Consider the following 15,452-nt stretch of genomic DNA (forward strand, 5'->3'; position numbering starts at 1 on the left):
TTATTTTTATAATGAACACTATGGTAGAGGTCCGGGTCTAATTAATAAATTTTATTATCTTATTATTCTAAAAACCCTGTAATAAATAAATGAGACTGGGTCTCAATAGGTTTTCTTCTTTTTGATGGTATTTGCGAACATTAGTTATGAGTGTTTATTGATGTTACAGTCACAAATCCACTTACATATTGATGTAAGTTTTGTGTCGTGTGTAATTATGATTAATTTGGAAACAAGAGACATTTATACACATAGAATTCAAAATTATCTTGAGAAGGATAAACTTCAATAGTTTACAATACATATTAAACTTTCTAGGGCATCCCATAAAAATAATATTATCTACAAAACACGAAGCTCGTGTTTGAATTAGAATTTATCAGTGGAGCACCTATTCTAATTATTGAGACAATTTTAAGTTTATAACGAAATTTTAATTACTCCTTTCAACAGCATATTACGTACTATTGATTGTCCTTTTCATTACGTATGAATACTTGAAAATCGATAAGTGTGTGCGAGCACTAATAAATTTTTATATCGAGGAAAAACCCTGAAGAGAAGAGAGTGTGACGAGTTTTGCTTACAGTTTTGTTGAGCACGATTTATATAGTAGAAGGTAAGATAGATAAATACCGACAGAGAACATTGAAAGGAATAGAAAAATAATAGGGCTCTTCCATAAAATTCGTTGGTGATTTTAGAGAAAGTAATGGAGAGGGAGGAATGAGCTGATTTTTTGGGTAAAATGGTTCGAAGAGTTTTGATCGGTGAGAAAGTTGTTTAGTCACCGAACCCTTCCGGAGGGCGAGCGTAGATGAGATTTTATGTACCCAGTTCGATAATCTATCACGTCCCTCGAAGACCCACCTGACATTCCGTGTCTGTGTCTTCTGCTCCACCTGCAAAAAATCGTGAAAAACATTAAAAATCTTCAGCCAATTAATCCTTCCTCTCCTAATTTAACGAACATGCAAATGTTCAATCGTGCGTCCCTCGGAGTCGCACGGAATTCACTCGCGTGCGATAAATCAGCACATGAATTTTGCATATCGATTGAAATTTGTGCAGTAGCAAATTTCGTCGTTTTTATCCAATTTCTTTTGCTTCAATTTCACGTGCCAATTTGACAGAGATACAGTGTTCGTTTATTCGTTTGCGAGACCTTGACCTCTCTACAGAATTTTCTTCAATAAACGAACAGAACGAACACTCGATAGTAGAGAGAGATAAGAAGAGAAAAGAAAGAAGAACATCGACAATCGTGTGTTGAAAAACATCGAGTCGTCTGGAAAAACACGTGACGATGCTTCATTCCATACGAAGAAATACATATAAAATCCATATCGATTTAGTAACAATGAAACGTGTGTAGACAAGTATATAGATAAAGTTCGTAGCACATTCTCAATTAATAGTAAACAAAATGACTCCACTATATAATAGATACAACGTAAGTAACGTAACACTAAAAAAAAACTACGAGATGACATTTTACTGAGAAAATTGGTCATCCTCAAAATTCTTCATTCCTCGATATATCATGAATATGCAAGTGCTCTGAATAGTGCTATTTCTCTATAGTATGTATAGTCCTTAGCAATTGGCCGTAATTTACGAAAGTTTGGTACTATTGTGCAATCTATATATATATATAATAGTTGTGTATCATAAATGTACTGCGGAAGAGACATTAATTGTACGTTTACGAATAATATAACGTCAATAATTTGGACCAGACTATAATAATGGAGTATACTACAAATTCATAAAGGCAAATATGGACAACTAAAACTGTGCTAGAACTACTGGATAGGGGAATTTGCGCTATTCATACCAGATGATCCTCGAGGTAGAGAGGCTTCGTGTGTATCTTCGACGATGGGGAGGGAGAGCTGGAGAAGCTCGTGTTTCTCGAGTTTTACGAGTGTCGACGGGTGATGTTTGAAAGAGAGAATGATTGGATGAAGAAATTGTGGAGAAAGTGAATAAGAGTCGGATGTCGGTGCGACGTGGCTTTTATAGAAGTAGAAGTATTTAGAAGAAGAAGAAGAGGAGGAACAGGAGAAGAAGAAGAAGAAGGCTTGACGGTGATTGGCTGCTGTGATGGCTCATACCTGGTGATTATGCTTGGGAGGCAGCGAGGTTGACTCGACGATTGTTGGCGTTGGAGGTGGTTGAGGTGGATGTGGTAGAAGAGATAGGGGGGAGTCGTCTCGAAGGATCTGAGGACGCGGAGTTATTCTGATGATGACGCGAGAGATTGGCGTTGCTGCCTCTCGCGTTCTGTTGAGTGGTTCCCAAGGACGTAGCTGGCAGCAAAGCTTGCCCATCTCCATGGGCAGCAGCTACCCCATAGCTGCGTAGCCTATAATGACGCTGAGGCATCGAGCTTGTTCCGTTGGCAGCCTGTTCTCCGTTCTCCCGGTGCCTCCTTAGTCGAGTTATACTGCATCAAGTCCATTTTTCTTTCAAAATTTCTCTCCAACACCCGCGATCTTCCATAAACATTTATCTCCGTTATCTCTCTCTCTTTCTCCTAATTTTTGCTTCTGCTTTCTCTTCCACGCGCCTCTCCGTATTTATTTACTCGGTAATCTCTAAAGCACAGGCTATATGTCCAACAAATAATCCACCCAGTTACATAGAATTGTGCAAGCAGATACATTTGTGGTTTCTCCCTTATTTCTCCTCGAATTTCCTCGCTTTTCTTTGGTTTTCTATTTTTTTTTTCACAGGGTTTCATAATGGAGAGAAACAGAATAAAATTTGGGCATGCCAATGTTAAATTTATATACGAATCGCATGCATCGGGGCCATTAAGCAGTGCACACTTGACACACCACAAGTACGAATAAGATAAGAGATAAATCATGCGCCCATCGAGAAAATTATCTTGCATCGCTCGTACGGAAAATTTGTCCGCGATTGCATGTTTTTCCGGAAAATTCCGAGCAACATATATATATATATATATATAAAGAGACAAAGAGAGAGAGAGAGAGAGAGAGACGGACAAATTTTCCGTATTTCAAGAGCAAGAAATTTTTAGGCGACGTCGTTTCTTACCTTGTATTGTGACTCATGAGGACTATGTTTCTGTAACAGCATATAATGGATCCTGATTTTTCGGAAGCGAGTGCGATCGAGTGTTGAACGTTGACTCTCTCACTCACACAGCCATACACACTAACGCTCAACAAGCAGCTCAAGCACTTGAAATCTTTTCGCGTAAAATTTCTTGCGATAAAAATAGATGAAAGCAGCAAGATGGGACTGAATATGTTTTTGATCGGTGAGAGACTTTGCAGAACTGAAGATGCTTGTTTGACGATTGAGATTGACGAAAGATTCTCGCTTGTAGGAAGGAAAATAAATGACAGAGAAATTAAATTTAAAGGGAAAATGAGAAGGATCTTTCTTAAGAAGCAATAATGTAAGAATAATATTATATAGCTACTACTGTATATTTACTACACAAGTGCGTCGATCGATTTCGCGAAGTAACTTTATGAAAATGTTAAATCGACTCTCTTTTGTTGTTCATTTACGATAAGATATAGATAAGAAGGAATAAATATTAGAGTATATTAGGATATCACTCAAAAGTCCTACTTTAGTGAGAGACTACGCGTTGCTTCTATTTTGGTGCAAAACAAGATAAGAATCAATACTATATGTATATAATATACGAGAGAGAGAGAGAGAGAGAGAGAGAAAGAAATACAAAATATAATGTACTATATGTATACGTTTGGTTATCCGTATACAATAAATGAGAGAGAGAGAGAGAGAGAGAAAGGCACAGAAAGTATCTCTAAAGAACTAAAGGCTAAGGAGAAAATAAAATCTGAATGAAAGTGCATACCACATTACTCGTTTTAGTAGTACAAGGGATAGAAATAATTGATTGGAGTGCATACCGAAGAAATCCGGTGATGTAATCCGGCCAATTGACGGGGAACATAACGAGGAAGAAGCTGATCGCGATGAGGATCATCCCTGCGAGCCTCATGCCCGTGAAATGTGCTCCGTACAAGAGAATGTCCAGTGCTGCGTTCACAGCAAAGCCAATATTAGCGCAGCCAAACGATCGTCCTTAACTATACGAGTAGTTTAGACTAAAACTTACCAGCCGACACTGGTACAGCCGTTATCAGTCCTAGAGTGATGAAGAGGTCATAGGTCAGAGCGATGCTAAAATTTCCCAGCATGTTTGCCACTGTAAGAATTCGACTGGTTGCAGGATTTTCATTTGGCTCTTGTTGATTTTTCGCTTTTGATTATGAACCGACCTAAGTGGAAAGCACTGGCTGATAGTAGAACGGCCCAGGGTAGTTTGCTCCACTGAACGCTCTCGGCACCGGAAAAGTAAAGAGTCAGGCAGACCGGCCAGAGTAGAGCAGCGTTGCACAGGCCAATCAGAGAGAAGAAGAGGGAAACTTGGCCAAAGGTCGTCTCGCCCATTACTTTTTTGAAAAGTACCTGAAGAACGTAAGTATTTTATATATATTAACGGTACACAATTTATACGCAAGACTCACCTTATAAACGGCAGAACCCGCAGCGGCCGAAGCTGCAAGGACCACACCCCTCAGAGTTGGACTTCCGGTTATTCCGTCCATATAGGCGAACAGAGCTATTCCGGTATCGCACAGAATCACAGCTACGATCTGCAAATTGGATAAATCTATCCATGGCCCGATGAAGCCCAATGGTATATAAAGCTACTGACCCTAACAGCCACAAACTGTTCGTGCAGAATAACCCACGATAAGAGATAAACGCATGCAACGTTGGTGGCGAACAGTGCCATGACGTCAGTGGCTAACAATATCCTCAAGGAATGTATGTACATGTAATTGGTGACGACCCAGAGTCCGCAGAAGAGGCTACATCTGATTAGGAAACGCCCGACCGTGAAGCCCTTGTCTCGAAAGCCACGCAAACTTTCGGCTAGAATCTCCGTTGGGCTGTTGCATTTTGTTCGGGCTGCTCGGCACAAGAAGTAAATCGGGAAGTAGAGCACCACCCAATTCGTGCAGAACCACGTGGTGAAAAAGGGAGCGCTGTATGGCAGGGCTACCTGAAAAACGATATACACCAGTGTTCTCCATTAAAAGATCCATCCAAGTTGTGCATATACAATCCAAGGAGAAATTATTTGTATAATTACGTGATCCTCTTGGAGCCCAGTCACCGAGGAATTCGTAGGGGGATAAGCGACACTCTTGGCTTTATAAAAATATAAATATTTGATGCAGTGAGTTGCACCAACCCAGCTGGCTGTGACGCATATCGTCACGCACACGCCGAAATATATCTGAAATAAAATGGGAAACGTATATGTGTGTATATATGGTACTCTCTATCGATGAATAGATTAGTCCACGGTTGGCGTTTCATGTTTTCTATCACGCGACATATATTCTTCAGCAGTCAGTATTATCGCTGGGGAATCTGCTCTCTGGCCAAGGTAGAGAATAAGCCTCTTATTTAATTACGCGGCTAATCGAACCTTACGTATATATTGTGTGTGTATGTGTATGCTGCACTTAATAGGTTAAGAGAAAGAGAGAGTCTCTAGGCGAATGTAAAGGATAACTTTCCAAGTAGGTCGCGAATCTCGTATAAAAATGGCATTTTGGAATGATTTACTTTCTTGGCAGACTCGGCGCAGCAAGAAGTGCAGCAGGCGGTCAGGGAAGTGTGTCGAGAATGATGAGTGTGGGCCGTGGCTGCCTGACTTTGCCCGTGTCCTTGTCCCCCTCCTGGATCCACCCCCGTAATGCTTCCACCCGTATCCAAAGTCCGACAACTCGAGGCAGCTGAATCCCCTCCTAGTTGCTGGCCCTCGCATCCTGATTTTTCAGCCGAAACACATTAAATTTTCAAAGCTGAACGAGACACCGAGCAACTTTTTATACTCTTCCTGCGCATCAAACTTTTTTAATCAAGCTTTTCATACATTTTTTTTCTCTCTAATAAAACCGCTAAAATTACTCGAATCTACCGTGGCGTGACCAAATCCAATCTTATTAAGGTATAATGCTATATACATTTATCCTGCTGGGAAAGCGCTAAATGCGAGGAAAAAATGTGAGATTTCAAGCTGGAGAGACACGATGTATGGCGCATTCAACTTGCGCTGGACGTAAAATAGGCGGATACTAATGGGAAATAAAAAGGAGTCTGTCAGGTTTCGCATTAAAATTTATACAGTGCTTTGAATTGTCTCTAGCTTAATATATATATGTATATATATACTCAAGAAAGCCGCAGGCAAAATAAAGACGAAATAAAAGCGTTTAACAATTGTGCGTGTAGCATTTTGCCTTTTCCTTCGCATGGTGAGTACGTGTGTGCTTCGGTAGATGAAACATTGAAGGTTGGTTGTAATAAGGAACGAAAGAAGAGACTTACCGGCGGCTGCATCGAGCATAACTTGAATGGGACTGGCAAAAGTTGCGTGTTGTTGATCGTCGTTGAGGACCATGCTGGGAGCCCGGGACCTTCGAGGATGAAAAATCGTAGCCACCTCCCCTCCGCTACCCATGTTTACGTTCGCCCTTTGGTGAAACTTCTCCGAACGCGATTGTTCGACAACGGCACGCAGCAACATTGCGAGTTTTCTAATTTTTCAATCTTTCTGCTTTTTTTTCTCTGCACACGCAACACAGCTAATTAAAGCGTTGACGCTGAAAGCGCATTATCCCTCCTGGGCCAATCGCAGAATCACCTTCAAACATTTAGCAAAAAGCCTTTTATTTACAACTGCCGCACGCAGACCCAGCTGGGAAATCTTTCTTCTCGATCGGTCAAGCGGAAAATCTTTAATATTTCTCTTGCCAAAGCTCGGCGTGCTTATATCGTGCGAAAAGCGTTCCAATTTACAATAATTGCTGAAGCAAAGGAAACATTCCTCGTCGCTTCCCGATCTGAGTTGCTATTTTCAAAACAAAAAGCAGCACTGATTTATACGCATACACTGAAAGAAAGAGAGGATATTGTGCATAGGTGCACTTGAATTTAATCGTTCCGTGAACGTAAGGTTGTCCGAGAACAGCAGAGAATGTGAAGGAAACCCTGTGTCTATATATACAAAGTCACAGGAAGTCCCCGATTGGTCCGAAAGACCGGTCAACGCGAAGAAAGCTCGTACTGCTCGTAGTCGTATTCTAAATCCTACCTTCTCTGTTTCTAAAATCCCAGGTAACGCTGCGATCCGATTGCGGAGCATCCATCGTTCATAATCAGTCTTGAAACGCGATATCCTTCTGATCCCTTGATCGTCTCATCACACTCTTCAGGGAGAGGGGAAGCGTGGGGGAAAAAGGGAAGAAGTTCCGCTCGAATGCTCCTCCCACGGATTTTTACAAAGATTTTCGGTGAATCTTACGAGACATGGAAGATTTACGGCACGTAATCATGGGAATGCCACTGGGAGCAACGTAGGACTGGAATGGTAGGGAGAGATAATTTGCTGCTTGGGATTTGTTGCAGGTTAGGGTTGCGAGGCATAGTGGAAAATTCTCTATTCGACGGATAGAATCGCGAGCTGGCGTTGACCCGATTCCGAGCTAATTGTGTTGAGAATTTCAGATGGCCGAGGTGCCATTGATTGCCTAGTCAGCCACGTATACGAACTGTGCGAACTGTAGACTGTAGTGTGTCGCCCGTTCGTTCACCATCGCACCAGCCAGCAGAGCAGACCAGCCTTGCCTGTTCCGCGCCTGCGCCCCACGATCTCCACTTATTTTTCAACTTAATCTACCCCTTTTCAATCATATCTCGTGCCTGCGATCTTTTCTTGTTTAAGAAAATTACAGGCTTGCTCTCTGGAGCAACCGCGTGATAGCTCCACCAATCGGTAGTAGATATCACCGGCATTGGTCGGACGCCAGTGGTATAACCACGATATTCGACCGAGCCAGTAGTTAATGCCGTGTTTCCATCAGACCTACCGTGCAAGTTATCCCAAGGCGTGCCGCGCCACCGCAAAGAAATATAATAAACGGCTCTCGGCGTTTAAACTGATCGCGTTATGTATACGTTTATTCATGCAGGGGTATAATGTAACAAATAAGAAGACACAGGTTTTTTATTTTCATCAAAAATATTTCATTTATTTCTTTCCTTTTTTATATCTGTTTCTTTCTTTTCTGAAATGAGAGATTCGATTAATTTCGTGTGATGTGCGAGATATACGCGTCTCTTAAAATTTCTTTTTTTCTTTGTCGGTTGAAAATAGGAGATTCGTTCTGTGCTCTTTTGCAAAATGACTCATTGGTACAAATACAAATATAAAAGTTGAGTACACTCATACACAGCATGGCAATAAATTACGCAGTAAATGACAGATGGCTTAATTATTATCAATTTACGTATGGAAACGATGCGTTTGCACGAAAATGTAACATTCCAATGCTCTCAAAGCTCACGATAAATCGATTAATAATTTTCTATCCAACGTATAAATATATAAGTATCTACATATATATATATATATATATATATATATATATATATATATATATGTATATATATGTAAAAATGCAATAAAACAAAAACAGCACACCGTACATACGAATATGTACTACCATCTGCATTTATTGCAATGACAAAACTGAGATGAATAAAATTAAATCTGTAAATGCTTATAATTGGAATTGCGTGTTCAACGCTCTATTATCACAGAATAACACAGGAATTAAATATTATATAGGGGAGGCACATTAAATTCATTTGTTGTCCGAGGAAAGGTTTGTGTTCTTCCTGTAAACCGTGTACTATCATAAAGTGTGTCCTTGATCGGTTAATAAAAAAAAATCAAACACGGGTCGCGCAGAAATTGGATGAATTTAACATACACAATTAATTTTAACTTATTCGCGAGGAGAGAAGCCCCTGATTGATAATAATATACGTACGATGCTTAAGAAATAATTCTAAAATAAATAATTAAAATAATAAATAAATACACACACACACATCTAAGACTTCCTATCATATAACGATTGATCTGTATCAATGATCATAACTCTCTGTGTTATTCTACAATAAAAAAATCGCTTGAAAGTTTAACCTCTATAAACATCGCTCTAAAATATCACATCACATAAGGATTAAGATCAACGTACTTGACCTTGGACTATTTATAAGTATCGTATAAGATATCCTAATGTCCAACTCTTGGAGTTGATGATAGAGGTACATACGTGTAAATGTCAAAGAAAAAGTCGTGAATGGAAAATAAAAGTCTGTGGGTAAAACTATAATACGCTTTTTCGCCATTGTTCCATCAGTTACTTAGTAAATGAAGGCACGTATGCAATTATCTCTAATCACTATTACTACTACTATCTTTTTGTACATCGACCTTAAATATTGACAGTGTATATAAAAGAAAATTCGCTTAAACGTGAATTGTTTTTTTTATTGAATCAAAGGTATCACTTACACCTTCATAGATACTATGAGGCATATTAGCTCGCTAATGAAATATTGTTATCAAGCACAATATAATTCTATGTGTATATTATACACCATTTGCATCTTGAACAATGATCGAAATTTATAATCGACGTTATTAATCAACCATTGATAATAAATATGCTATTAAAACAGAAAGCAAAAGTTTTAATAAAACGAATTACGATCTGGTTTTAGCTGTAGAATGATGAGACGCGAATTTACATAGTTTATAATAGAGACTTATAACGAAACAATATGACAAAAATACTATGTAAAATTCATGATGATATTGATGATGATGAATACGATGACGACGATGATGATGGTGATGTTCGGTAGATTTACTGTTTCTGTGCTACAACTATATAACGTGAACAGGTCTGTTTTACGAGCAGCGCAACCTGCGAAGCTGTTCAATTGTTATGTTAATTCTCATTCAATGTCGATTTTTCGAAAGTAGTGCGTCATTCTTCCACACACGATTGTTCACATTACACGGCTTTCAGCCTAAGACACAAAATAACGCGTAATGAATGGTCATTTGTTTAAGTATAAAATTTGATCAGTCAATTAGTTTTGCCATTTATCGGTTAAAAAGTGTACGACATAAAAATAATGCGGGTACAGTCGCACTTTCCGGTGCCGATCGGTCCCATCATCACGCTAAATACATTTCCACTTGAAAGAGCTAATCTTAGCATGTACAAGATATACTACAATATTCTTAAATAGGTTACATAACGTAATTATTGTTAAAGGTATATATACAATTTTTTACACGGATTTTACCGGAACATTAAGTGTGCTTAGATTTACGAGAGGTGGCTTTGGGATTTATCAACGATTTATATTTTTATTCAGTGAGCGAACTACGTAAAATATTTACACATACTTTTTCAACATAACAAATTGTTTAATATATAATTATACGAAATTATGTAGCTAATTAGTGCTTAGTAATATTATTAGTTTACATTTAGACGTTTAGTAATGACTTGTTCCTCGGATTATCGTCTAATTTTAGTTAACTTTACCACACTTTGTTTTTTATCTCCCTGAAACGAAAACAGAAGTTCCATTTGCTTTTTACTCTGCATGATATAATTTTCGATTCATAGAGCTTAATCTTCTATGTTGATAAAGAGTTACGTGACAGGGATAAACAGATAGATATGGATAGATAGATAGATAAACAGTAGATGAAACAGCTACTCCCTCTTCACACAATATGCAAACTGACGAACGCGCTTTTATTTTAATTCTAAACAAAAAACATATCACCTTTATGTCACTAATATCTTTACCCTTAACTGTATTTATTTTCGTTGAATAAAATACGTATTTTACGTTGTGTGCGATTAACAAACAAAAAATGAAGAAAAAAAAAGAACAATTTTTCGCGGGATTAAATCTTTAATCCTGAAAAGCCATCTTATACGCAACGCATTTATTCCTGTTTGTTTGCAAAGGCACGTAAAATAGATTCTGAGTTTATTTCACTCAATTACTGACACATCGTTGGTCGTACAGATTAAGCACAGGTAACTTTAACTTAAAATAAACAAATAAATTTATTAAAATGTAAGGTCACGTGCAATTTTTCAACATTAAAAATTTCCGTTTAAAAATTCTCTTTGCCTATGAGAGAAACACACATGTTATACCCTCCAATTCAATTTTAAATATTTGCTACTCGTTGTTAGTGTAAAATGAATACATTTTCTCTGACATATTATAAATCGCTTAAGAAATGCGTAAACGCTTGTAAAACGCACTACTAAAGTTAAAGACGATGGTAAAGCAACGTCCAGTATTGATTAACGTATGAAAATAAAATAATAAAAACATGCTGAAGATATCATTACGTATCGAGAGTTATCTTTCAACAGCAAACGTGAATGAAAATATTGTAAAAACCTCTATATACAGAATATCCATGATTCTTCGTTTGCCTATTCACAATCAATGCACAAAATGTTATAATAAAATTAAAATTGTTCTTATTATTAAGATCGCTGAGTATTATGCTTTTAACTAACAATCATAAATTATCATGGCAATGTAATTTGTATATGTAAATATTACTGGGTTTTAGCGTAAAACTCAAAGTGTAGCTTATACATATCAAATTAATGACTTTGACATACACTACAAGGTATGCTCGGAATTTTTTAAGGGCAAATTATTTTTGTGCTTTACCTTGCGACCTTGTCTTTTGGATGCCTTTCTCGACGCCTTTCCCTCCCGTGTATCCTGGATTTGCTTATTCAGGCCCAACCTGAACCTCACTGGTACCTTCGAATCGATAGTAGCTTCATCTGCAATTAAAACAAATATTACATTATTATATAATACAAAAATGACGTCGACACTTATGCTTTCCATCAGCTCCCACTAAAGTTATAATCTTAATTCGGATCTACTTTGCATAATTTAGTTGGAACGAATAAATTATCGGATATAATGAGAGTAGACTAAAGTTCGCACCTTCAGAGTCATTCAACTCAGAAACTGCTCGGTGTAACACCGTGACCCGCCTGACCTCTTTTTGATTAGCTATAACAAAATAATATTATTAGATTATCAAATAGAGGCAAAAGTGAAAAGTAAGTTTCTAACTAATGCAAAAAGTCCACGAAGAATTTTACTTACTCTTATCATCATTCTTCATGACGTGCCTTTGGTTTACCTTTGCATTATTCTTTACGACCCTGCAACATTAAAGTAATTGAAAGTTAGATCACAACATAGCTATTGTCGAATTGATCGAACTGAGAAAATGCTTTTATTTGTAAATTACTTACTCGTTAACGACACCCTTAAAAGCAGATTGTACGAGTCTTGCCGATTGAATTGGTGCAATCCTGTTCAATCGTTCCGCCCGTCTTCTACTAAGCTCCGTCCGCAAATCACCTTCCTCATCCACGGTAAGATCCTCGAAGATCGCCTCCACCTCCTCGTTCGAAGTATCCGGAATGATCTCTTTCCGTTTCTTATACTTTTTATCCTTGCCAATACGTTCCGAGAGAGGGAGCTCGCCCTTCAGTTTACCAACTTGATAGATTTCCTTGTCTCGTTTCTTCTTCTTTTTGGAGGACCTCTCTTTTACCTTCGGTAGCTCTATCTCGACGCAAGGACTGATGGTATCGATGTTTTGAGTCTCGGGATCTTCCTCGATCGGTTCCTCGAGCCCCTCCAGATCGTACGTAGTGTCCAAGCACAAGTCTTCCTCCTCCTCTTGAACTTCTCCAACCTCCACCATCTCATCCTGAGCCTCGTATCCTTCAGAAGCATCGATGACTCTTCGAGAAATGCCGATTTGCTCTGTTTCCTCTATCGCCGGTTTCTTGTCAGGTTCTCTCTTACTTAGTTTAATTTTTTTGTTCTGATTGGGATTTATCGGTCTGGTAGACTCAAACTTTCTTCTTCTGGCCTCGAGAACCGGATCATTACTGATTAATTCGGTTTCCTTTGTTTCCAACAATGGAGCCTTCTGTTCATCCCTTAACTTGGATTTCGTTCTCTCTGGAGTGATCCTTGATCTCACGGGAGAGGTGTCCTTGGCGTAAGGAATGCTGCGTGTATCCGGTGAAACGAGCCTCGAGCTGTGCTTCCTGAATTCCTTGGGCGACCTTCTACGCCTCGGTGATAATCTCGGCGAATTCCTCGGTGAGGACCATGGTGATTTCCTCGGAGACTGCCTTGGAGAGCGCGATGATCTCCTCCTTGAAGGTGAGAAGCGCGGAGAACAGCCTGGTGACAATCTTCGTAAGGGTGATAACCTTGGAGACCTTGACCGTGAAGACCTGGAAGAAATTCTGGCTGGGGAGAATCTCGGTGACCTGGATCGTGGTAAATGTGGAGACCTCGAACGAGATGTACGCTTCGGCGACCTGAGTGGCTTCGGCGACCTGAGTGGCCTCGGCGACCTTGAACGGGACAACAATCTTGGAGACCTTGACCTTTGTCTATATGGAGACGAGCGTGGAGACTTTCTAAGCGGCGATCGCCTAACTGGAGATCGATTTGGCGACCTGCGAGGTGAGAATCTAGGGGATCTACCTCGTGGAGAGAGTTTAGGTGATCTTGGCCTCGGAGAGTATCTCGACGGTGATCTCCTAGGAGATCTGTACCTCGTTGTTTCACGCTGGGATTTCTTGAGCTGACGAGTCGGCGATCTGGGTGATCTTTTTGGCGACTTTTTCCAAGACTTTACTTTTGGCGAAAGGGATCTGGGCTTTTGCGGTATTCGATTCGTGTGCGGCGATATGGATAATCTTTCATTTTTCACATTAGTCGTTGCTGAAAGATCCCTATTCGGCTTTTGGCTCTCTTCCGCTCGTGCTTTTTGGATTTTCGCCTCTCTAGCTTCTTTTTTGCTAGATTTTCTACGTTCCGATGGTTTGTCAACATTCATTTCTCGCTCCATTTCATCCATAAGTCGTTCTAAGCTATCCTCTTCTTCGAGATCCGCCATCAGAAGTACGTCATCGTCATCATCATCGTCGTCAGATTCTTCAACTCTCGGTGATGTGTCTTCTACCTTAACGCAAGTTTCCTCCTCATCCATAGACTCTTTGCATTCCTCTACATCATTTCCTACTGACTTCATTTTCGGCTCATGTTTTATCTTAACTTGTAGCTCACTCTTGCTCTCCCTATTATCTTCATCTTCTGAACAACTACCAGTATCTTTGAAACGATGAAATTTGGATTCTACAAACATATCATATCATTTATTTCCATTTTCTATCGAAATTTATAACCAAACAGATCAAATTGACATACCTGTAGTGCTATCGGTAGTATTCTTGTCACTTTGTAATTCAGAAACTTCTCCTTTTTTAGTAACTGTAGGCTCTGGTGTCCTTAATGCAGCATGCTCATCCACAGGTACAATTGCAATTAGATTTGGATTGTAATAGCTTTGATAATACATATTCTAGAAAGTTGATAAATATATAGTAAAATGGTCAATCATTATCAAAATTTGATTACTCATAGTTCAATGCGTACCCCATTTTGTCGCTGCAGCCTATTGTGAAAACTTCCACCTCTTCTAGGTAGTCTCTGATTTTTAAATGGAGCACGAGACATTTGAGGTACCTCAGGAATAATAGTTTGAGAAAAAACTGGTTTAGGTTTCTTATTTTGAACAGATTCTTTAGTACGCAATGACTGCAAAGCAGCCAATCGTAATGCTTCCAAATCATCCTCATCATCCTCTTCATCACTTTTTATTTTATGATGCGAAGGTGCCATAACCATCTGGAAAAGATATTATTCTTTTAAGTTGGCTTAATAGTGACCATAGCCACTCACACACACGTGCAATACTTTATATTATAACTGTATTGCACGAATGAAATAAGTTATAAATTTATTTGACAATATAAATAAATACGCGAGCCAGAAAGAAAGTAGGAGGCTGAAGCAAACTTAACCATGTTAAACATTTACATTATTTTTAATGATATTAAACGTAGAAACAGTTATTGCGTTTGGGCATATAATAATTCTTAATTTATTTCTATAAACTGGTGGCAGAGCGAACATACCTTTTGGCGATAATCCATCTTATTTCGAGTACAGTTAGGAAAAGATTGGTCATGGAGTAAACGGAGTTATGAAGTATGAAAGACTGGAGAGAGAGTGAGGCGTAAGCACTATGTACTTTAGGTGAGGGGGGTTAGGCCATAAGGAGGGGTATAGTTATAGAGACTAGAGACAGTTAAAAAGAAAAGGAAGGCCATCCGATCCGCCGCCGCCATTTGTTGGTATAGCAAGCATCTAGGGAATATCTAGGGATTTAAAAATGGTCTACTGAACTCACTTACCAATGGAGTTATTAGAAGCGCGCTTTATGAATTATTGTTATTTATAAAACTTGTTAATTGAATCTCATGGATTATTCAGATTGATAGAAAAATTAACTTTATAATAGCTACGTACACGTTCTTACTTTAGAGTAGGATAAT

General features: G+C 38.9%; 2 protein-coding genes across 5 annotated transcripts; both read right to left on the bottom strand.

Moving 5' to 3' along the window:
* Nucleotides 1–770: 770 nt before the first annotated feature.
* LOC136780140 (solute carrier family 35 member F3) lies at nucleotides 771–7,711 on the bottom strand. The gene is made up of 12 exons (XM_066738282.1): nucleotides 7,190–7,711; nucleotides 6,424–6,739; nucleotides 5,659–5,861; nucleotides 5,177–5,323; nucleotides 4,736–5,086; nucleotides 4,545–4,673; nucleotides 4,296–4,485; nucleotides 4,133–4,222; nucleotides 3,924–4,053; nucleotides 3,070–3,099; nucleotides 2,118–2,449; nucleotides 771–902 (listed from the first exon to the last, which is right to left on the bottom strand). Exons 2-11 carry the CDS (start codon nucleotides 6,620–6,622, stop codon nucleotides 2,125–2,127), a joined length of 1,794 nt encoding a protein of 597 aa, XP_066594379.1. The 5' UTR covers nucleotides 6,623–6,739; nucleotides 7,190–7,711; the 3' UTR covers nucleotides 771–902; nucleotides 2,118–2,124.
* Nucleotides 7,712–8,131: 420 nt separating this feature from the next.
* Nucleotides 8,132–15,167, bottom strand: LOC136780137 (serine/threonine-protein kinase PRP4 homolog). 4 transcript variants are annotated; one of them, XM_066738271.1, is made up of 8 exons: nucleotides 15,033–15,167; nucleotides 14,491–14,742; nucleotides 14,263–14,416; nucleotides 12,279–14,190; nucleotides 12,127–12,185; nucleotides 11,962–12,030; nucleotides 11,674–11,792; nucleotides 8,132–9,981 (listed from the first exon to the last, which is right to left on the bottom strand). In XM_066738271.1, exons 1-8 carry the CDS (start codon nucleotides 15,048–15,050, stop codon nucleotides 9,961–9,963), a joined length of 2,604 nt encoding a protein of 867 aa, XP_066594368.1. In that variant the 5' UTR covers nucleotides 15,051–15,167; the 3' UTR covers nucleotides 8,132–9,960. The 4 variants fall into 4 exon arrangements, with proteins under 4 accessions (XP_066594368.1, XP_066594367.1, XP_066594369.1 ...); XM_066738270.1 differs by having other exon boundaries at nucleotides 8,132–10,529; XM_066738272.1 differs by having other exon boundaries at nucleotides 8,132–10,735.
* Between the last annotated feature and the right edge of the window lie 285 nt (nucleotides 15,168–15,452).

This window comes from Prorops nasuta, unplaced genomic scaffold, assembly GCF_024137725.1.
Source record: "Prorops nasuta isolate Cenicafe-Biocafe unplaced genomic scaffold, Cenicafe_Pnas_1.2 PNAS00018, whole genome shotgun sequence".
Lineage (NCBI taxonomy): Eukaryota > Metazoa > Arthropoda > Insecta > Hymenoptera > Bethylidae > Prorops > Prorops nasuta.